Source organism: Meles meles, chromosome 12 (assembly GCF_922984935.1).
Source record: "Meles meles chromosome 12, mMelMel3.1 paternal haplotype, whole genome shotgun sequence".
NCBI classification, from domain to species: domain Eukaryota; kingdom Metazoa; phylum Chordata; class Mammalia; order Carnivora; family Mustelidae; genus Meles; species Meles meles.
In genome coordinates, this window is record NC_060077.1 from 59,958,733 (window position 1) to 59,982,077 (window position 23,345).

The window sequence follows — 23,345 nt, forward strand, 5'->3', positions numbered from 1 at the left end:
CTGGTACTTTGGGAATTTTGCTGTTGTCAACTCTCTTCCATATAACCAAAGGATAATAATAATAGCTGTAGTAATACAGTGATAATAACTTCCACATAAAAAATAATTGTAGTTTCCAGTTTTCTTTAGAAGAGAGTGGGTTACAGGGCACATACAGGTCCTTGGAGCTTCAAGGACCACAAGCTGCCATCGACAGGAGTTTTGAAAGGGCTTCCAGGCAGTGTGCCAGATCCCTCAGGTTTATGTGGAATTCCCTAGTGGAACTGCACTGCAGGCTTTTTTATGAAATTGCCAGGTGTTTGTTTTTTTTTTTTTTTAACTTCATGTGAGTTCAATACATCACTCTAGTTCCTTTCTCTGCTTCTTAATGTTGGACTTCAGTCTTTACCTTTTAGCAGGGTTTTTACTTTGATAGGCAGTTAAGATGACAGGAGAAGGGCTGCCTCCAGCCACCTTTGCCCCAGTGTTATCCTGAGACACAGACTGCAAAGTAGGAATGTCCTGTCTTCTACTACAGCCTTGATGCCCAAACTATACCCCGAATACTTGCAAATGTTATTTTTATATCGAAGAACCAAAGATTGGGTTCTCTGAGGTTTGGTTTTTCCAAACTCCCTGACTTCTAGGTAGTCTTGGATGTGGAGTTAGGAGAAGAAAATACAGAAATATTCTGCTTTATCAATGAAAGGGCAGGCTTTTGGTGACCAACAGCAGACAGATAAAGCTGTGAAGAACCACAGTCCTGAACACTCTACGTGGTACATTCCAATTGTCTCATTTTCTTTTTGTTTTTCATTTTATTTATTTGAGAGAGAGTGCATGCACATGGAGGTTGGGGGGTGACAGAAGGAGAGGGAGAGAGAATCTCAAGCAGACTCCCTGCTAAGCTAGGAGCCCAACACAGGGCTTGACCTCACAACCCTGAGATCATGACCTGAGCTGAAATCAAGAGTTGGATGCTTAACTGACTGAGCCACCCAGGCACCCCTGATTATCTGATTTTCTATAAGGAAGGAGAGGTGTCCTCTTCTTGGCCAGTGCTATCTATAAAAGGCCTCCACTTCTCAGAAAAGCCAAGTAGTGATAAGTAGAGAAAGGATGTGTGAGCAAGAAAGAATATAAAAGGAGAGAAAAAAGCGGGAAAGGTCAAATGGTAAAGAAAATAGTACCCTTAAATGCTTAGCAGTTAAGATTATTATTCTACATGCAGCATAAAACAGGGATAAGAATAAAAGAAAAAACACAGCTTGGCTGTGTTTTGGAGTGTGTGATGGGAATCAAGTGATGGGAATCACTTGTAACTCGGTACTCAAAAAGACCTAGGACATTCCATGGGTGAGTCTAGACTCTCTGGGCCCCAGCAGCTCTTGTAGGCTTTCTGTCCTGGCCACCAAGAAGATGAAGGGGAACAAGGCCATCAAGAAGATAAAGGGGAAGGAAGCCTGCGTGGCTCAGTGGTTTAAAGCCTCTGCCTTCCGCTCAGATCATGATCCCAGGACCCTGGGACCAAGCCCCACATCGGGCTCTCTGCTCAGCAGGGAGCCTGCTTCCTTCCTCTCTCTGCTTCTCTGCCTACTTGTGATCTCTGTCAAATAAATAAATAAAATCTTTTTAAAAAGAAGAAGAAGATGAAGGGGAGCATTAATGTCTGCACTGAGTTGACCACAACCATCAGGAACCTTGAGGTCCTATACCTGGGTGGATTCAAGTGTAGCTCCATGGAAGCCATCTGGGGAGATGGAACCTATTTTGCCTAATGGAACATACAGAATATATTAATTTTAAAAGAGAATATATTAATTTTAGAAAGGAAGGTTGTTCAGTTTCTCTGTATTTTCAGGGACTTCTGCTTCTAAATGGAACATAGCAAGGCAGGCAGGCCACCACTCCTTCTAAAACAACTAGAATTTTTTTTTTTTTAAATAATGGCAGGAGCTTTCTTTTTAAAGGTATCAGCAACCTGTGAAGGGAAAGAGAACTAGACAAACTAGAATTGTAGATAAGCTGAGCATGCCACTCCAGGGCCATTTGCCAAGTCTGGGCATAGGCTGAGAATTGGACCAGCTATGGGCAGAAAGACTCGAATAGGAAAGAGAAGCCAGCAGAATGTCTAATAGTCACATGATGTGGCATAAGGGATTGGAAATAGAGGATCTCCAAACTCCTAGAACGTTTTCTCCATGAGACATTTGCTAAGTGCCAGGACAGCATGGGAAAGGGGAGTGGAGCCAGAAAGGTTGGAAGAAATCTGTAGCCTTGAAGGTCTGAGAAAACAAAGCTAGAGTAAGCACTTTCAACAAATACAGATATTTAGAAAGAGATGTGGACAGATTCTTCACTAGTACTTCAACGTGTCTGGTCCCAACCCCACTCAGTATTTCACCATGTCTGCTTCACAGAAAAGAGTGAAGCCTGGGGGAAATGACTCTGGCCCCAGTCTCTGCGTCTTTCTGTACACAGAGTGCAGTGCATGGTCCAAATTATAAGCCAAGAGGAGAAATGAAAATGTGGCCATCAAGGAAAAGGAGGCAGTCGCAGCAGATCCACAGGTGGTCCAGATGTTGAAATCTGCAGCAAAATTTTAACCATTGCAAATGTTAGAGAATGTTAAGGAACGTTTAAGCAAATTTATTAAAAAGTGGATCATTTCAACCACAAATTGGAACTTATTCTTAAAAATAATCAAATGGATGTTCGAGAACTGCGAAAGAAATATCTGCATTAAGGAAGTCATTGGATGGGTTTAAGAGCAGACTCTCCCCAGCAAAGGAAAGGGTTAGTGCATTCAAAGACAAGTTATTAGAAAATGTACAAAGTGAAGGATAGCGAGGATAAAGCGGACAGAACAGAATAAAATGTAATCAAGTGGTCTTTCCTGTGTGTAAGTGGAGAAGCAACAGAAGGACAAGAAGCATTAACTCAAGATCTAATGTCTACGAATCTCCCAATGCTGATGATAGGTATCAATCTACATATTTAAGAAACTAAACAAATCCAAGGAGAATAAATAAAAAGAAAACTGTGCCTAGGTATAATGTAGGCAGACTGCTAAAACCCAACAATGAAGATAACATCTTTTAAAAAATCAGATGGAAACGATAAATTACCTTCTAAGTTATAACCATCAGAATGCGGACTCCGTGTTATCAGAAGCTGTGGAAGTCAGAAAGTGAAATGACATCTTCAAACTGCCAAGAGGAAAAGCTCTAAACCTAGGAGTCTGTATCCAGGGAAATTCTTTTGGAAACACAGGTGAAATTGTATTACATTAAAATATAATCTCTTTTTTGATATAATTATTTCCCATTTAAACTGTTACTTTAGGGTTAGATTTTTTTTTTAAGATTTTATTTATTCATTTGACAGAGAGAGATCACAAGTAGGCAGAGAGGCAGGCAGAGAGAGGAAGGGAAGCAGGCTCCCGCCGAACAGAGAGCCCGACACGGGACTCGATCCCAGGACCCTGAGATCATGACCTGAGCCGAAGGCAGCGGCTTAACCCACTGAGCCACCCAGGCGCCCCTTTAGGGTTAGATTTTTAAGGGGAAAATTAAATTACAGTGTTTTCTTTCCAACTGCATTTACATTTTTTTAAATTGAAGTATATTTGGCACACAATGTTATATTAGGTGCAGGTGTGTAACATTGTGATTCAATGAGTGTACGTTGTCAGTTTACATATTTTTAAAAATGAAGTAAAAAATAAAGTGATATGGTGCTATCATAATCTATAATGCCTCATTCCTTCTACCACATCCCAGTACATATAAATGTCTTGCGGGCCACCTGGGTGGCTCAGTTGGTTAGGCGCCTGACTCTTGATTTTGACTCAGGTCATGATCTCAGGGTCATGAGATCGAGCCACATGTCAGGCTCCACACTCAGCAGGGGAGCTGCTTGAGATTCTGTCCCTTTGCCGACCCCCCCCCCACACACACACATGTGCCCACATGTGCGCTCTCTCTTTCTCTAAAATAAAGTTCAAAAAAATCTTGCTAACATTTGAGAGACTGTAGTGAGCCAATGGCCTCTTGGGGTCTGTAAAAAGTGTGGGTAGTGTTTCCCTGATGTTCTGTGTGGGTGCAGGGTTCCAGGGGAAAAAGCTTATACATGGCCAGAAAGAAAGCATATAAACGGTTACCAGGCAGGAAAGTAACCAAGGGGGGAGGGGATAAAAAAGCAGAATCAGAACTGAGGTCATAAAAGAATGACATCATCACAAAACCAAATCTGGCAATCCTGTGCATATGGCAACACGTCCCTTTGAAGCATCTCCTGACATATTACAGTGAAAGCAGATCCCTAGGGACAGCTAAGATGGGAAGAATTGGGACTTCTTAGTAGGAAGATTAGAGGATGCCTTCATTTTTGGCCCAGTGCTCTGAAAATGTATTATGAGCAAATATAGATGATTGAAAATTGTGTGTTTTTGGAAGGATAGCCTGGCATTTTAAAATGAGACACAGAATTATAAATCAGTAGGTAAAAGGGAAAACTTGAAATTGCTGGGCAAAACGCAATCGCACTATTGATTGCTCTGTCTGCTCTGAGAAAGATCATTACTCAGAAGCGCTGAAGGGTCCAGTGTCAGAGCTGTTTCAGTGTGTGAGGACTCTTGCCTCCAGTTAGACCAGCTGAACCATCCTGAGAAGGCAGAAAAATTTAGCCATTTCAAAAATTCTTTTCTGAGAAGAGCCTATTCTTAAAGGGTTTTATTTTGCTGGAAAATCTAATCTGATGGAAGCAAATAGATCAAGTGAGCTTGGGCATAAGCAGAAAAGATACAATTACTGGTTTTATATATACCAGTGCTGTGGCTGTGCTCCCATTCATACGACAAATGTTTAAAATAACAACAATAACAACAAAACTTTGTCGTTGGAATACACGTAGACCTATAGCCACAGGTCTCAGACACATGCATGTGGCGGAACCCCAGGAATCCTGCTACTCCTTTTGCAAAGTGTGAACTACTTATGTATGCAATTCAGCAATGTGCATTTTACTGGCAGAAATTACGAGTGAATCATAGCATATTACGTATTTACTGCAAAATTTCAACCACAAACATGTGTCCATAAAAATTACAATCTACTAAGCCATCTATGAAAAACCCACCGCAAATATCATTCTCAATGGAGAGAAACTGAAAGCTTTTCCACTAAGGTCAGGAACACGGCAGGGATGTCCATTATCACCACTGCTATTCAACATAGTACTAGAAGTCCTAGCCTCAGCAATCAGACAACAAAAAGAAATTAAAGGCATCCAAATTGGTAAAGAAGAAGTCAAACTATCACTCTTCGCAGATGATATGATACTATATGTGGAAAACCCAAAAGACTCCACTCCAAAACTGCTAGAACTTGTACAGGAATTCAGTAAAGTGTCAGGATATAAAATCAATGCACAGAAATCAGTTGCATTTCTGTACACCAACAACAAGACAGAAGAAAGAGAAATTAAGGAGTCAATCCCATTTACAATTGTACCCAAAACTATAAGATACCTAGGAATAAACCTAACCAAAGAGGCTAAGAATCTATACGCAGAAAATTATAAAGTACTCATGAAAGAAATTGAGGAAGACACAAAGAAATGGAAAAATGTTCCATGCTCCTGGATTGGAAGAATAAATATTGTGAAAATGTCCATGCTACCTAAAGCAATCTACACATTTAATGCAATCCCTATCAAAATACCATCCATTTTTTTCAAAGAAATGGAACAAATAATCCTCAAATTTATATGGAACCAGAAAAGACCTCGAATAGCCAAAAGAATATTGAAAAAGAAAGGCAAAGTTGGTGGCATCACAATTCCTGACTTCAAGCTCTATTACAAAGCTGTCATCATCAAGACAGCATGGTACTGGCACAAAAACAGACACATAGATCAGTGGAACAGAATAGAGAGCCCAGAAATCAACCCTCAACTCTATGGTCAACTAATCTTCGACAAAGCAGGAAAGGATGTCCAATGGAAAAAAGACAGCCTCTTCAATAAATGGTGCTGGGAAAATTGGACAGCCACATGCAGAAAAATGAAATTGGACCACTTCCTTACACCACACACGAAAATAGACTCCAAATGGATGAAGGACCTCAATGTGAGAAAGGAATCCATCAAAATCCTTGAGGAGAATGCAGGCAGCAACCTCTTCGACCTCAGCCGTAGCAACATCTTCCTAGGAACAACGGCAAAGGCAAGGGAAGCAAGGGCAAAAATGAACTATTGGGATTTCATCAAGATCAAAAGCTTTTGCACAGCAAAGGAAACAGTTAACAAAACCAAAAGACAACTGACAGAATAGGAGAAGATATTTGCAAACGACATATCAGATAAAGGGCTAGTATCCAAAATCTATAAGGAACTTCGCAAACTCAACACCCAAAGAACAAACAGTCCAATCAAGAAATGGGCAGAGGACATGAACAGACATTTCTGCAAAGAAGACATCCAGATGGCCAACAGACACATGAAAAAGTGCTCCACGTCACTTGGCATCAGGGAAATACAAATCAAAACCAAAATGAGATATCACCTCACACCAGTCAGAATGGCTAAAATTAACAAGTCAGGAAATGACAGATGCTGGCGAGGATGTGGAGAAAGGGGAACCCTCCTCCACTGTTGGTGGGAATGCAAGCTGGTGCAACCACTCTGGAAAACAGCATGGAGGTTCCTCAAAATGTTGAAAATAGAACTACCGTATGACCCAGCAATTGCACTACTGGGTATTTACCCTAAAGATACAAACATAGTGATCCGAAGGGGCACGTGTACCCGAATGTTTATAGCAGCAATGTCTACAATAGCCAAACTATGGAAAGAACCTAGATGTCCATCAACAGATGAATGGATAAAGAAGATGTGGTATATATACACAATGGAATACTATGCAGCCATCAAAAGAAATGAAATCTTGCCATTTGCGACGACGTGGATGGAACTAGAGCGTATCATGCTTAGTGAAATAAGTCAATCAGAGAAAGACAACTATCATATGATCTCCCTGATATGAGGACATGGAGAAGCAACATGGGGGGTTAGGGGGATAGGAGAAGAATAAATGAAACAAGATGGGATTGGGAGGGAGACAAACCATAAATGACTCTTAATCTCACAAAACAAACTGGGGGTTGCTGGGGGGAGGTGGATTGGGAGAGGGGGAGGGGGCTATGGACATTGGGGAGGGTATGTGCTATCGTGAGTGCTGTGAAGTGTGTAAACCTGGCGATTCACAGACCTGTACCCCTGGGGATAAAAATACATTATATGTTTATTTAAAAAAAAAAATTTTGGAAGGGGAGGCGAACCATAAGAGACTATGAACTCTGGAAAACAACCTGAGGGTTTTGAAGGGTCAGGGGTGGGAGGTTGGGGGAACAGGTGGTGGGTAATGGGGAGGGCACGTTTTGCATGGAGCACTGGGTGTTGTGCAAAAACAATGAATACTGTTACGCTGAAAAAATAAATAAAATGGGAAAAAAATTACAATCTACTGAACAGTGATCAGCTATTCTTAACTATTGCCATCAATATCCAAATGCCAAAAACCTTTAAAAATAGTATGAGAGAAGTGCCTGGGTGGCTCAGTTGGTTAAGCATCTACCTTCAGCACAGGTCATGATCCCAGGGTCCTGGGATCAAGCCCTGCCATAGGCTCCCTGCTTGGCAGGAAGCCCTGCTTCTCCCTCTGCCACTTCCCCTGCTTGTGTTCCTTCTCTCACTGTGTGTCTCTCAGTCAAATAAATAAATAAAATATTTTTTAAAAATTAGCATGGGAATAGAACTCAAGAATGTAAGGTATATATTAACTAACATTTCTGCCTGTGGTTTGGAAAGAGCTGAGTGTTCGTCAGCTGGACCTTAGGTTCCAAATACCTGTGTTCCGTGGGCACAGAGTCTGAGAACACCCACGTACAGGCTTCTGAAGTTCTGTATTTATTAAGAAAGGCTTGTATGTGGAGGAAATTCACCATTTTGAGCACACTGCACATCTTTCTTCTTACAGAAGTTGATTTTCCTTCTTATAGGAGAGATTTCACAGGGAAGTTGATCTATCACAAAGGCACAGTTCTTAATACATTAAAATAGCATTAATTTCTAACTGTTGAACATGACTTGGGAGCTCATGTTTTCGTGGTGTTTTCCTCTTGTCTGTAGGTAGATGCTTTTATACCAGACTTAGAACTGCTCTGTCTTAACACATAATTATTTGTAAATGTATTTTTCTAGTTAAGAAGCAGAGAAAAATACGTCAGTTCCTCCTTTGCTAGTTGAAGAAGGTAATCCTGTTATGATTTTTTAGGTATTTAATTTTGTGATTTGACAAAGAGAGAGAGAGCAGTAGACTCCCGGCTGAGCAGGGGGCGGGATGGAGGGCTCAATCCCAGGACCCTGGGATGATGACCAGATCTGAAGGCAGACGCTTAATAGACTGAGCCACACAGGTGCCTCTCCTGTTACGATTTTTTAAAGGTTAGGTAATCCAGGGTGCCTCAGTCAGTTAAGCAGCTGACTCTTGATTTCGGCTCAGGTCATGATCTCAGGATCATGAGATCAAGCCCTGTGTTGGACCTCGCACTCAGCGGGCAGTCTGCTTGAGATTCTCTCTCTGAATCTCTCTCTCTCTCTGCCCCCCCTACACGGTGCGGTCACTTGTGCTAGCTCTCTGTCTCTAAAAATAAACCTTAAAAAAGTAAAATGAAGTTCCTTGCCAAAAAAAAAAAAAAAAAAAAAAAAATTAAGCAGCCCAAAGGTAAACCATTATAAAATCATGGTTTCTATTTAACTAGAAGAGAAGTTAGGGTTAGTTGATATTCTCTAGTCATAGACAGCTGTGGATAGAGAGCTGCATGAACCCATCTCTCCGGACATTACTGGGTGGACATCGCGGAGTATCTGTGATGTGTTCTGTGCTGTGATGTGTGCGCCCCCAGGATCATGGGGCCGGTCGGGTGGAGGCCTTCGGCAGCCGTGTTCAGGGGAGCAGGTAAGTGCTCCAGGTGCGCATGCGTGAGGGTGAGTCCTCGCGGGTCTGGCGGGCTCCCCGCTGTCGCTCTGGCCGAGGCTGTGGCCGGTCATTGACAGCGCTCTGTGCCGGGAAGAATGGGTTGGCGTTTTCTCTAGTGTGTTCCTTCTCTCTGGCTCAGGATCCGCGAGTTCCTGGACTATAGGAACTGATGACTCCCCAAACGTCACGGACGACGCAGCCGATGAGATCATGGATCGCATCGTCAAGTCGGCCACCCAGGTGCCCAGTCAGCGGGTGGTGCCCCGGGAGAGGAAGCGCTCCCGGGCCAACCGGAAGTCTCGTAAGTGCCTTGGAGTGGGGGTGAGGGACTTGCCCTAGGGGGGCCTGTCCTCCTGACCTATATGCCCAGAGAGGAGCAGACCCTCAGCGGCCGGCTCCAGTCATCAGTCAGTGACACCTGGAGGGTCCACCCAAACGCACCAACGGAAGGTCTCCTTGCTGGTGTGGAGGAGGGGGCTGCAGCCACACCCCGTCCAGTATATTTGCCACTTCTGGTCAGGCCTCCCTCAGTTCTTGCCTGTTCCTAAGAGCGTCTGAAAGACCCTTAAAAGTATTTGGCATGTAAGGGTAGGTGCAGGGGGGCCATTTGCCAAGCACTGCCCCCAGATTCTTTGCTGAAGCTGTGTTTCTGCATCAGGGGCCACTTTGTAGCTGAAGATGGTTCCCCTAGGGATTCACTGCTGCTCACAAACATGTCAAAGGTGAAAACCAATGATTTTATGGTCATTAGAGTGCTTAGAATACTTAATGCTAATCTAGATTGAGCAGTTTGATTTGTTTCTTTCGGTACCCAATGGAGAATTCCACTAAATCAAAGGGATTGATTTTTCCCCTTTGTCTGAACCCTCTGTCTGCTCCCACCCATGGGATGATGGGTGTGGGGCTGCCCCTGTGGGCACCATGCTAGCTCTCCGAGGGGCTGCTCTCCGGGTTCCTCTGTATCATTTGACCTATGTCTGCATTAGCCATGACCTTCGCATGTTTTAGGAAAGAGCTCAGCCCCCAACCTCTGATCTCGATGGTGTGCCACTCGGCTCAGGAGACCAGCTTGAGTCTCTATCGGCTCGGCCTCCAAGAATCAGGGATGGTGAGGGAAACAGGGATTTTGACTGTCACGGAAAGGAAGCCTGTTTACCTCTGCCTGTAATGGCTCCAAAAAGTGAAAGGAGATTGACTCCAGGTAGGCGTGGGTTCAGTAAGAACTCAGACTCAGTTTGGTGCCACCTTTGAGATTATACACGAGGCGGGGGTGGGGGGAGGGTGAGGATCAGGGTTTGAGCCGCAGAGCCCAAGGGAGAGGGCTGAGAAAGGATGCCAGGCGGAGGGGGCGCCCTCATGGAAGGTGGGCAATGTGGGCCCAGAGCTCTCAGAGAAGGAGACTGCAGGAGGCAGTGACCATTCCCTGGAGGCCTAGGCTATGTGCTCCTCCCCCAGGTTAGATGCCTGTGTTGGCGAAGAGTGTAGACCCTGCCCTCTGGTCTAGTCTAGAGGGAACCAGATTCTTAGAGAGATACATAATGTCACTGGGAACAATAACACAGTCATAATTAATTTTCCTCTTCAATCTGGCCAGGGAGATATTTTGCCTGTTTTTGTGGTTGACATAAACTAATTTCCTGTGGTATCATTTCCATTCCAATCTTATGCAAAACAGCCGTATATTCTTTTTGTTTAGCCAAACACATTTTATTCTGCGATGCAGTTACTACAACAAATACAGCCCTACATGTGTGTAAGTGTTTATCTGTAACAGGTTTAATTTATTAGTAATGGCACCATCAGTAGAAATTTAAGATGGGGGAAAGTTACTTTGATTTCTTTTTAAGGGGGATGATAAACTCCAGCTTTCTCGCAAGAGGTTAAAAGAATAAGAAAAAAACCAATTTGCAAAATCTATGTGAAGTTCCGTGGTATGGGTCTCCCTCTCAAACAATGGTGTATTTGATTTGATTGTTTAATGGCCGTGATGAGGCAAGGGGGTAATGAATAACCAATGTATTGGGGCAATCACTCATTTGGCTGAAGACAGTAATAGTCCGGCTATTGCAGGAAACCAAACAGAATCCATCCCATAACCTAGAAATTTACGACCTCCAAGCCACTTGAGAATCTTCCAAGATAATTAAATGTCTGCGTTCATGTTTGATGCTGGTGACTGGTACCGCACATGCCAAACGTCCTCCTAAAGCTTGAAATATGCAGCTGGTGGGGACACAGGGAAGGCGTCTTAATCAGTTCGCAGGTTCCATGGCTGAGCTCTGCTTTTCCAGCTGATGACGGTCTCATTAAGTAATGACCCTCATTAAGGGTCTCATTAAGTAAAGTGTTTTGACTTGTCCAGTTGATTTTTAGCCTGTGAAATGGTTGATCCAATGTTCTTTCATGTCCCTGCCCCTGATTCTAGCAAAGGTTCTACGATTGGCTGGTAGATCAGACTGAGGGAGAACATTCTGGAAGGGTCTTGGTTTTTTTCTTATATAGGTTTTTCGCTTCATCATATTGGGGCAACTATTTTGTCCCAGATCGGTTTGTTCTCTTAGACATCCTGGATGTTGGCCTTCTCTAGAAATCCTAAAGTCGAATGGCATTTGAAGTATCCTTACCACTGTGATTCTGCAGAATGGGCCCTGGTAGCTGGTAAGGAGGGGGAGCTGCTCCCCCACGTTCTTTTCTCTTGGACCTATCTTTGGAGGAACATCTCTGCCCAGCTGGCTGGCTACATATGGCCAACAGCCCAGACTATCAAAGAACAGAACAGGGCTTAGGGACTCAAACTCTCTGTTCTCTTTTCCCGGGGAGCCAGATCTTGTCACAGTAGAGAGGCTAGGTACCATTTTCATATTTGAGCTTCCCTCTAAGGTGGGGGTCTGGGCCCCACCTGTGCATGACTACGAAGTTTGGCTACAGAGCTATATTTCTATAAAGATGTGATTACTTTGATGTGACTTACAAATAAACTGGCCAATTTCTTAGCTAATTAAGATCTTAAGGCTGATCACCCTTAGAAGAACAGTTTCTCAGTGGAAAGAGTCAGAAGTCTAGTTCCAGGGACTACTGGGAAAAGAGCACAGAAACTTGATTTGATTTGACCCTCTGACCCCCAGCAGCCCAATCCCCCACCATGACTGCCTCCTTTCATGTCCTGAAGCTTCAGCATCTCTCTCAGGGAGCATGTGACATAGCTCACATTGATTTGATGTAACTAAAATTTATTTCTTGTACAGAATTTTGAGGGGTATAACCATGCTGTCTGTTAAGTAGAATTTCATGGAGAAGGAAAACCATCAAATCTGAAAAATTACTGAACTTGTTTTAGGGAAAGCAGGAACTATGCCTCACAAAATATTAGATCTGGCCCTGGATCTGATCAGTACACAACTTTGTTTACTTGTCCCTATGTCTCCAAGGTGGTTAATTAATTTTCCCATTACTCTCATTAAGGAAAACTTCCCTGTGTTTTGTTTAAATAGTTTTTGTTTACTGATTATGAATCACTTTTATATTCTTTTATAGGGCAAGCTAACAATGGCAATAAAACAGAGGTTTTAAAACTCATGTTCTTGCAATATAGTAAAATAAGATGTTAGCGGAAAGGATAAGAAAGGCTCAAACTTTTGTCTTCTCCCCAACAACCTCATTCCTATTTACTCAGCCCCTAATTTTGTTATAGAAGGACTGACCTTCCTCTGAAGATAGCTAGCTGAGGTACCCATGGGACAGGAGGAGAGAAAGAAGAAGTCCAAGTGAGGACTGACAGTCTGTTCCCTGAACCATGTGGGGAGTTGCTGCCTTGTGCAGGACCAGCTGGAGGGTGTGTGTCTCATGGGAGGAGCGGTGCCACCCATGTTTTCTCCAGGCTACGGAAGAGGGTGGCCAGAACAAGCTGGAGCTGACCGTGGCTCTCTGATTTCTTGCGGCCTCCTTTAAGCCCCTGGTGATTTTAAGATTTTCTCTCTAGAAAAGTGAGAGCAGGAAGTGAGGAAGGCATTTGCAGCCTTTGCTCTGCATTGGGAGGGTCTTGGATGTGGGGGTGGACAGTCCCCACCTGTCCTGCAGGAAAGAGACTCGAAGGGCTATGGGGGTGGGGGTGATGGAGGACGTCATCAGAGTCTGGGAACTTGGAAGAACAGTCAGGCCCAAACAAGAGGAGGTGCTGTCCGAATGGCCAACAGACCCCACGTCACCCAGACCCTGAAGGCGGGCCCAACAGTAGGGTGTATAGGTCTCACACCAAGCCTGGAGGCCCAGCCAGAGATCAGGACTCTGATGCAGCAAGAAGCTCAGCTAGAAGCTTTGGGTCAAAAAGGCAGATGCAGGAGGAGTTTGGAAATATTTTACTGTGTTGGGTGGCCCTCTGGTTTCACGTTCAGACAGCCCATCCTCCCAAACTGGGAATTACCACTGTCCTGAAAAAGGAGAGGCTGGCTTCTCTGTCTTCCCCCATGTCTGGGCGCGAGGTGCCCATTGGACTCAGTTGGAGATTCAAGAGGAGGGAGGATCAGTGAAAGGAGGAACCTGGGAGTCAGTCTGTCCTGCCTGTGAGAACTGCTCCGAAAGCAAAGCAGAGAGGGTTCCTGTAATGGGCTTTGGAAAGTGCCAGGCACCCTCCTGACATGAAGATAGTGTATTTCATTGCCTTTGCTGCTTTGCAGTTCCCATGGAATCTGTTTCCCTGTGTGGAACGTACCCATTCATACAAAAGAGCTGGAGACGGGGTCCCTCTTCACTCACTCAGCCGGACTGAGCCTTAGTCTGCTGTCCAGTGAGGCCAGCAGGGCCCGTCCCAGGCGGTTGTGAGCACTGAGTGAGGTTCTCTGCATCTGACAGGTTCCCACCATCCTCCCTCCCCAGCTTCTACCCAAGGGACCCCAGCCAGGGGGGAATATGAGGCCGAAGTCACACAAGAGCCCAGACACAGGAAGCACACCTACCTAGCTGTCACTCTGCTACCAGCACCCACCTGACTCGGCCTGTGGAGATTAGACCAGACCCGTCTTCACCTCTCCTGTCCCCCAGGGTGCAGTTTGAGTGGGCTTGTCGCTGTGCACCCAAGGCTGGGTTGTCACCAGCATTTCCATGAATGTCTTCTTTCTGTCCCACTACCCTACCCACGCTGTTCCATTGCACTGAGACAGCATGCCTCCTCCGATGTGTGGAGGACATTTTAAGAGCTTGACACTTTTGAAAAGTATTGGTCAGTTCCCTTGTAAAATGCCTGTCAATTTAGGAAACCTCTGCTTCTAATAGACAGATTGCGGAGAAAAGACAAGATGGAGGATGGAAACAAGAAAAAGGGCTCAGATGGTTAGATAATCAACGTTAACAGAACAAAACGAGCCAACACACAGAAAGTCTAATATAGAATCAATAAACATGATAGAGCTTAAAACAGTTCTCTGTATTTAAGTCCAAGAGGCATGAATGAAGCCACCATTTCGGCTCCACTCAGGGACGGGTTCCTCGAGGAACAAGGCATGAATAAATAGCAACAGGCTTGTTACTTCCCAGCAACCAGGCACATACAGTTAAGACCTCTTGATGTTCTGATATTAGTCCCCGTAGTCCTAGACACGGTACTCTCTGTTTTGGTAGGAAATTTTTAGTAGAATCTTAGGGATCATAAAAAAGCTAACTTACTTCCAAATTGTTTGGCATTCTGTGCGAAAGAGAGAAAAACTATCAGTGATCTGAAGGTGAAAGAGGGCTAATAGATTTCTGTCATATGGGAGTAAAACTCGGTGGATGTCCCACGGGTATGAATGGTGGTCCCAGGGACCCACCCGTTTCCAGGGTGGGCTGGTTCTCACATGTCCTGCCTTAAATCCGTCTGTGGACCACTGACTGTGTGCCCTTGGGCCAGGGACTTGATCTCTCTGTGCTGTTCGCTCACTTGCTAGAGAAATAATAACAGGATTCTTCTCATAGGGTTTCCACAGAATTAGATTCCACGGATTCCACATGGAATCATCTGGGTTAACCCTCAGTAAGGCCACCGTCGCTGTTATTCTCAGATTCAGCTCATTCTTTTTTTTTTTTTTAAAGATTTTATTTATTTATTTGACAGAGATCACAAGTAGGCAGAGAGGCAGGCAAAGAGACAGGTGGAAGCAGACTCCCTGCTGAGCAGAGAGCCCGATGTGAGACTCGATCCCAGGACTCTGGAACCATGACCTGAGCCGAAGGCAGAGGCTTAACCCACTGAGCCACCCAGGCGCCCCAGATTCAGCTCATTCTTAGCGAAGAGCTGCCTGAGAGCACTTTGTGGGATCAAACTATTTTTCAATTCTGGGGGCAGTGAGAGAAAAAAAACTTTCGGTTTTTCCCTGAGTCCCAGACACCCCGTGGGGCACGTTGACAGCAGAGGCTCTCGTGTGTCTGATGCCGCTGCTGTCACCACCACCTTGTGAGAGCTGTCACAAGAGCCAGGGGAGGCGAGTGGCTGCTGGGGCCAGCAAAGTGACCCATGCCATCTGTGGAAGAGCTGCAGGGCATGCAGGGATCAACATTTGCAGGGTCTGGTCTCTGTTAGGCGGCTGCAGGCAGGGGAGGCAGGCAGGTATGACAGGCCGGGGAGCAGCTACGCTGCAGGCAGAGTGTTGGCGCGGGAAGCGGGAGTTGGGAGCAGAGGGGGGGCCCAGGCATCATCCTGTCAGACGCCCGCCAGCACCTGCCTCCCGGGACTGGAGGAATCCCCTCTCTGATGACTTGTTTTTTCTTCCTTCCTTTCTTTTTTTAAAATTTTATTGTGTTGGGGCACCTGGGTGGCTCAGTGGGTTAAGCCTCTGCCTTCGGCTCAGGTCATGATCTCAGGGTCTGGGATCGAGCCCCACGTCGGGCTCTCTGCTCGGCAGGGAGCCTGCTTCCCTTCCTCTCTCTGCCTGCCTCTCTGCCTACTTTGTGATCTTTGTCTATCAAATGAATAAATTTTTAAAAAAATCTTTAAAAAAAATGTTATTGTGTTAGTCAGCACCCAGTACATCATTCATTTTTGGTGTCTTGCCTGCCCACTTGCTGGTCCCCTTTCTTTTTTTTTTTTTTTAAAGATTTTATTTATTTACTTGACAGACAGAGATCACAAGTAGGCAGAGAGGCAGTCAGAGAGAGAGGAGGAAGCAGGCTCCCCACTGAGCAGAGAGCCTGATGAGGGCTCAATCCCAGGACCCTGGGATCATGACCTGAGCCGAAGGCAGAGGCTTAACCCACTGAGCCACTCAGGCGCCCCAAGGTCCCCTTTTTCTTATGTCCCAGTCCTTTTTCACTTTCCAGAAACTGAGTGAGAGCCAACACTCTCTCCAGCCAGGGTCTGCTACCCTGAGCGCGTCTCCTCATACTGCATCCCTGTCAGTCCCCTGCCTCCCTGACTGCAGCACTTGGCTCAGGGTAGAGGCACAAGTAACATTTGCTGAGTGAATGAACGAATGAATGAATTGAAGAGCAGGCAGATGGAGAAATGGACACCCAAAGAGACCCTTTCTATGCATAATTGGAATGGAGCACAAAGATGAATTTTAACTGGTCATCTTCATTTCACACGTCTTTTCAAGTGATAATGTGACTTTTTAACAAAGGAAGAGCTCAGATTCTTAAGGTCTTCAGGGGTTACTATATGAGGTAGTTGTATTTAATATGAGAGAATTTATCTCAGTTGTCACGAAGACCTGCGGGTCTTACTGCGGTAAGTTGGATTCCATTAATGGGGTGCATTTTTCTGTGGATTCCTTTCTGGGGACGCACCTGGGGAGCAAAGAGACGTGGCCCATGCTGGCTTTTTCCTCCGCAGCAGAGAACACCTGGGCCCAGGCAGAAGGGGCAAGGGAGGTCCCCCCCAGGATGGCCCCTCAAAACTAAGAAGAGGCTACAAAGCTGAGGGCACAGACTCTGTGTGGCCGGGCAGTGGGGCCAAAGCAGCGCCATTACACTTGGTTCTGGTCTCTGCGCCTGTCCCAGAGAGGCTGGCCCAGTGCCCTTGTCGGTGAGATTCTTGCACATCCTACAAGGTGCCAGGGTCCCCACTCAAGTATTCCCGTGAGCTGAGCTGAACTCTACAGTTAGGGGACTAAAGCAAGTGCATGAACAGGTGTTAAGGAAGCATCTCTAAATGCCCTCCTGTGAGATGCCCATCAGCTCAGGAAGTCTCCTGTAGTCATCTGGCCACCACGTATCCCCGGAGGCTCAGCAATTATGCTTCATAGACTCTTGGCCAGGCCACCTCTGGGCCTAGCGAAATTCAGGATGCCCTTCGTGTGCAGTACGGTCCTCAAGCCGAATTTTGTGTCTTGGAAGGGAGGTCTTGGCAGTCCTTGTCAAGAATGAGAAACATTTTATCTTATTTTCTGCCATTAAAATTATCTTTAACAAACACTTGAAGGAGTGTTTAAAAAACATAAAAGGTTATTACAAACTAGTATTTTTATTGCTGCCCCATAGAACAAATTCCATTACTCAGTTAAATGCAATCTGCCTCCAGCTGAGGCTCTGGAGCCAAACATTTTGTCTGGACGACTTAGACAGTCTGCAGCCCAGGGGCCTGGGGTAGGGGGAGGGCGAGCCAGGGCAGGAACCGCTGCAGACGGATGGTCGGGGAGCCCAGAGATTGTGTGCGGGGACATGATTGGAGGGTAACCCTCAGCACAGATCTTTGTGTCTCTGTCTGTGTCAGATCCATGCTTGGTGTCTGTGAGCCTCCCAGCAGTGCTTCGATTCTTTACATCCCGAGCACACAATAGATCCTGCATAAAGTACTTGTTGATTGACCGACTGATGGGTTAGGTGCTGGCCCCTCTTCAAAGTGCTGATTCCCGGGAGAGAAGAAACCATTTATTTATAGATATTTAGACCCTGTACATTCTATGAGATCTCTTCAGATCCTTTATCCACAGGCTGAGTGGGCTTTTGCTTAGGGGAGGACAGAAAAGCATGGAATATAGGGTGTTGCTTGCAGGCATAGGAGCTGGGATCCTGGTGCGTGTATTATCTGGGGTCTCTCCCTGAGGAGGAGGACACAGGCCCCGGGGTCACAGGGGTTGCAGGGAGCTAGGTCTGGCATGGGAAGGTTGAGTTTTACTTTCTCCACATTCTGATCAAGGACCTGCCCTGCTCATCTCAGTTCCTCTGGCTGATTTAGGATTTAGGGTGGAAGGTATATCCATAACACCTCTCTTCTGAAAATGAAGAAAATACCCCAAACTTCCTATGACCATATATAGAAAGGAGGCCAAATACAACTTATAAATGAAGGGAAATGTAATTAGGCAACCTTTCAAATGCAAGGACTTACCTTGGAAGGGACAGCTGCCTCCTCATTCACCCTTATCTGGACTTTATTTTGATGTCAGAATTGGTCAGCACTAGACAGCGGGGATACCCACAATGCCAAGCTAAACACAAGCCAGTTCTTTGTCACATGTGAGCGTGCCTCCACCGGCCAGCTGTAAGCCTCAGAGGAGAGTGTGTGTTTCACAGAAAACATCTACCAAGTCTAGTTGGAAGTTTGGCAGTTTGCTCCTTGGCCTCCAGTCCATAAGGACTCACTAGTTGTTGCCTCCAGAGGCCCTTTGATCAGTTGAGACTAAAACCCATCATGCTCGTAGAGATTCCTCCTGACTGCCGCCGCTTGCCGAGTTCTGTCCCCAGCATCATCATCCCTCCTGCAGATTTGTGGGGTGATCTTACCTAGATTCAGGAAACCTGCATTTCCCTATGTTCTGTAAGGACTGTTCCAGCTCTGATCCTTTCCTTAGGCTGGCCAGAGGCTGAGCTCTCCACATGTCGTCTGTCCTTTACTCTCACACCCAGAAATCTTATAAGGGTGGGGCTTGCTTTGTCCCCTCTTACAAGGTCAGTCCCTCCACTTGGCTCTTCAGGTCAGCCTCTTGAAGCCCCAGAATTTGTCCTGCCCTGGCAGATGGCCAGGAATTTCGGCAGGAGTGAGATGGGGCTGAGCATCTCTGAGCCCTGTGACTACTCTGGGGAGGTCTTTGGGGGGCAGGGGGCGGGGGTGATGGGTTATCACGTGTCGGCTGCTAACCCCTCCCTGTCTTCTCACCCCTCTGTGATCTGTGGGCGCTGCTGCAGTGCGAAGGACCCTCAAGAATGGCCTGACTGCCGAAGAAGCCCGAGCCCTGGGCCTGGTTGGCACCCCGGAGTTGCAGCTGTGACATCTGTGGGTGCCCTAAGAGGTGCGCCCGAGAGTGCAAACTCCTGCTGGATGGAATCCCTGCAGCGGGGGGTGAAGACCCTGGACACTAAGCACCGAAGCTTCCGAAGGGGAGAGTCCATCTCTGGGTGTCTGCGTGCGGCGTGCTGGGCATTGACGGGGCTCTCGCAGAGTCTCCCTCACACGCTTCCTTCCTTGTGTCAGCTGTGTTTCTCTTGTTTCCTTGACACCTGGCTTAGTAGTTCCCAGTTGTGACACTTTTTCTGTGCGAGGAGCAGCCCTTTTAAGGAGCAGATGACTCGGTCACAGTTACCGCGGTCGTATGAGGCAGTTTGAGTAGGCCCATAGACTGGGTCTCTCCACAACACCAACATACCCAGATGGAAACTCCAAAATTGTACACAAAAAGAAAGCACAGATTGTTTACCAGTTGTGGATTTTAGCTGTACTAAATGTTTATACAAATTCATAAATGTACACCATGTTTCAAATACTAAATAAATAGAGTTTAATGCCAGAACTGGACACTTCTCTTCTCTTGGTTGGAAGGCCTTCAACAGCTCCAAAGGCTTACCTCCTTCTGAATCAGGGAAACCTTCCCTCAGGTTCATCCGAAGGCCTCTGGCTTGGAATGGCCTCCAGGCCGTTTGGCTTTCTTGTTGGTGTTTGTTTTGTGTTAATAGTGTGGGAAGTGCCTGTCTGCCAATGTGCTCTTCGTAACTACTTATTAATTAGGCATCAGAGTTTGTTGCAAGACTTGCTAGCAATGACTTCACATAGATCACCTGACCCACGGGCTTTGTTTTGCTCCATTGTAATGTTGACGCAAACATTAGAGTAGCATTTAAAACCTGTTCTGCAACTCTCTCACTAGCATCTTATATAAAAATTCATTTTCTCAAAAAATTTACTGAGTCCCCAGAACAAAATGGAAATTTAAAATTTTGTCTAGAGAGAACCTCCGAGTGATAAACGTAGTCCTTGGCCTTCGAGTACTGCTCAGCAGAAGGTAAGGTGTCTGGTGGGGAAGGCGCTGCCAGGTGCCACAGGGGGTGGCTGGTGCCCAGGTGGTGGTCGAGCCTCCACAGAAAGCCCTCTGCCCGGAGTTTCACGGTTCCTGGTATAGAACCTCTGTCTCTGGGGAAAGGGAGAGGTGAACCACCGCATGGGTAGATCGTCAAGCCATTAATTCCGTGTTTGCGTCCCTTTTAAAAACTCTGTGTTCCTGAACCTGGTGTATGTGATCTATAGACAAGAAGCAGTCGTGTTGTCTGAAGAGCCAAAGATCGGATGTTCACCCCACAGGCCTCCGTGACTGTGTCCCCCCGCGTCTGCATCCCCACTCTACTGAGAGCCGGAAGCTCTTTCCAGCAGGTTATTGGTCAAATAGTATGTAATGAATGTGAGCAGCCCAGAAATCCTGGAATCTGCCGAGAGTAGGTCTGTATATTACAGACAATGGAGTTTAATCACTTTATCGAAAAAGATACATGAGTTATTAATGTTTATTTTATTATGGTTCTAAATAACATGTAATATTCTGATATGATTAGCTGTTAGAGCATTTGCCTGTTCCCTCAGCACTGAATCCAGACATAGAATATATGTGCAAACAAAAGGAAGATGCATTTTTGTTGCCCTGTTTAGCAAACAGATACTTTGATGACCTTCTAGAGGGCCTTGGCTTTCTGCTGAGAGACACTGCTTTGGAATAAAAGGTCACGTTCAAAAGGAAGTGACAGATTAAATCTGAAGTTTATTTTAGGGATTAAAAAATTCTCAGAGGAAGCAAGCAAGGCCAACTAATTTCTTGGTTACAGCTAGGTAGTCTTTTTATAGAGAACTCTGTTTAGTAGTTTTTGGTGAAATGGAAGGATTATTCCTCTTGCTTGTTTCTTCCTTGTTGCCCCTTCCTCTGGCTCCCTCCATTAGTGCTTTTGTTCTGTTTTGTTTTGTTTTGAAGTCAGTGACCTTACCCTTGGGAGACGCTTTGCTACTCTTGCTGGTCATCACCATGGATATTCTCATGCCTGTTTCTAAATCTAGTTGGAAATTACAGAACTGCCAGTAAAGAAGGCAAACTCTTCTGTAAAAGATGCCTGGGTTTTGGTGTCTTTGGAATCTTAAAGGTTGTTTTTGTTTTTTTTTTTTTTTCTGTTTAAAAAATAACTTACTGCGGGATTTGAGGATGGAAGGGAGGATGCACAGGCCCCACGAGTGTTGAAGACCCTGTTTTGTCTTCTCCCAAGCCTGTCACTGGACACAGTACAGGAAGCAAGAGCAGGATCAGAGTCAGGAGACCTGGTTTCTGAGCTCCTAACCTGTGGGTGGCTGCCTCATTCTCCACCGCTCCTAAATCCACCATTTCTTTGCTCATGGCCCTGAGAGAGTGTATCGCCAAATACCACAAGTGGAGGCTAAAGCGTGGCCACCCAAAGAGAGCAGGTCCTAATCACAGGAACCTGTAAATGTTATAAAGAAGGGTCTTTGCAAGGGGCACCTGGGTGGCTCAGTCGGTTAATCTTCTGCCTTTGGCTCAGGTCATGATCCCTGGGGTCCTGGGGCTGAGTCCCATATTGGGCTCCTTGCTCAGGGGGGAGCCTGCTTCTTCCTCTCCCCCTGCCAACCACTCCCCCCTGCTTGTGCTCTCTGACAAATAAAATCTTTAGAAAGAAAAAAGGGAGAGTGTCTTCAGTTTTGAATAAGGATCCAGACATGGAAAGATAATCCTGGATTATCTAGGTGTGCCCTAAACCTAATCATAAATGTCCTTTTAAGACAGAGGTAGAGAGAGGTTTTATATGCACAAAAGAGGAGAGGGTCTTATGAAGACTGAGAGGCAGAGATTGAAGCAATGCGGCCACACACACTAAGAATGCCGGCAGCCACCAGAAATTGAAAGAGGCCAGGAACAAATTTTCCTCTTGAGCCTCTGGAGAGAGAGCATGGCCCTGTTGGCACCTTGATTTTGGCTCAGAAAAACTAATGTTGAACTTCTGGACTTTAGAACTGTAAGAGAATAAATTCCTATTGTTTTAAGCCACCAATTGTGTGGTAATTTGTTATGGCAGCTCTAGAAAATTAATAACAACCATCAGCCACAAATATGCAGCAAGGGCCTAATTTATAGAGGTGACCCTGGCCCAGGAGCTGCGGATTCAGCTGGGAAAAGGAGAGTCATGATCCCTCCCCTTAGGGCCATGGGAGGTAGTCATCCACTAAAATTAAATTTTAGTTTAATCTGCAGCTATTTATACATTTTGCCAGAGAAGTGAGTAAAAACAAAAATACCCGATTGTCTAGAAGAGATAAAATGTCTTCGCAAATGCAGTTGAGGTATAGGATATTAAAAGGCCCCATCAATGTTTGTCACAAAAGGCAGTTTCTGTGGTAGAAAAATCATGTTGCTAGGCAATTCTGGGGGATGAATTTTCTCAACGATTTTTAAAAGAGCTGAAGTATTGACGGCATCTCTGTGCGGTCACTTGTTGTGGATGACTTTATATAAGCCATATGGCCATTCTGCCTTTTCGTTTTACCTTGGAAGTAAGGAAGAGAGGGATTGAATGACTTGTCCCAGGGGCAAAAGATAGGAAGTGATATGTGCCGGCTTGTCATGCTGGTCCTGGTTTTGTTCTTTTAGAACCCTTAAGAAGGCCTGTTAATCAGCAGTACCCCTGCTTCCACATGTTCTCTTCTCAGCACCTGGCCCAGACTGACCCAGGGCTGGGCCTGGAGGCTGGAGAGCCAGTCAGCCCCACACTGACCAAGCCCAAACCCTGGAAGCCTGGTGGCAGGCCATGCGGCAGCACCGTCTAAACTGTCTATGAGGGCTCCTAACCACGCGGTTTTTACATCAATGATTAACTGGCAGTGACCTGTGTCACCCAGCCATCCATGTACACCTAAGTAGGGAAGGTCCAGAAGTATCTTTTGTGACTTTGTGATGATTCCTACTCCAACTGGTGAGAGGATATGGCAAGAGTTTAGTCAGATTGCTGGTACTCGACTAAGGGAGGGCCAAGCCATTTATATTCTTTTTTTTTTTTTTTAATATTTTATTTATTTGACAGAGAGAAATCACAACTAGGCAGAGAGGCAGGCAGAGAGAGAGGAGGAAGCAGGCTCCCTGCGGAGCAGAGACCCCAA

The 23,345-nt window shown here is 45.7% G+C and overlaps 1 protein-coding gene across 6 annotated transcripts in view; it reads left to right on the top strand.

Moving 5' to 3' along the window:
* Nucleotides 1-19,713, top strand: part of FHOD3 (formin homology 2 domain containing 3) — a 459,983-nt gene extending 440,270 nt beyond the window's left edge. For all 6 annotated transcript variants that reach the window (XM_046025395.1, XM_046025389.1, XM_046025392.1 and 3 more), the window contains 2 exons: nt 9,159-9,320; nt 19,115-19,713. In XM_046025395.1, coding sequence (XP_045881351.1) covers nt 9,159-9,320; nt 19,115-19,197 — 245 coding nt within the window. In that variant the 3' untranslated portion in view covers nt 19,198-19,713. The remainder of the gene's footprint in view (nt 1-9,158; nt 9,321-19,114) is intronic.
* Nucleotides 19,714-23,345: the final 3,632 nt, after the last annotated feature.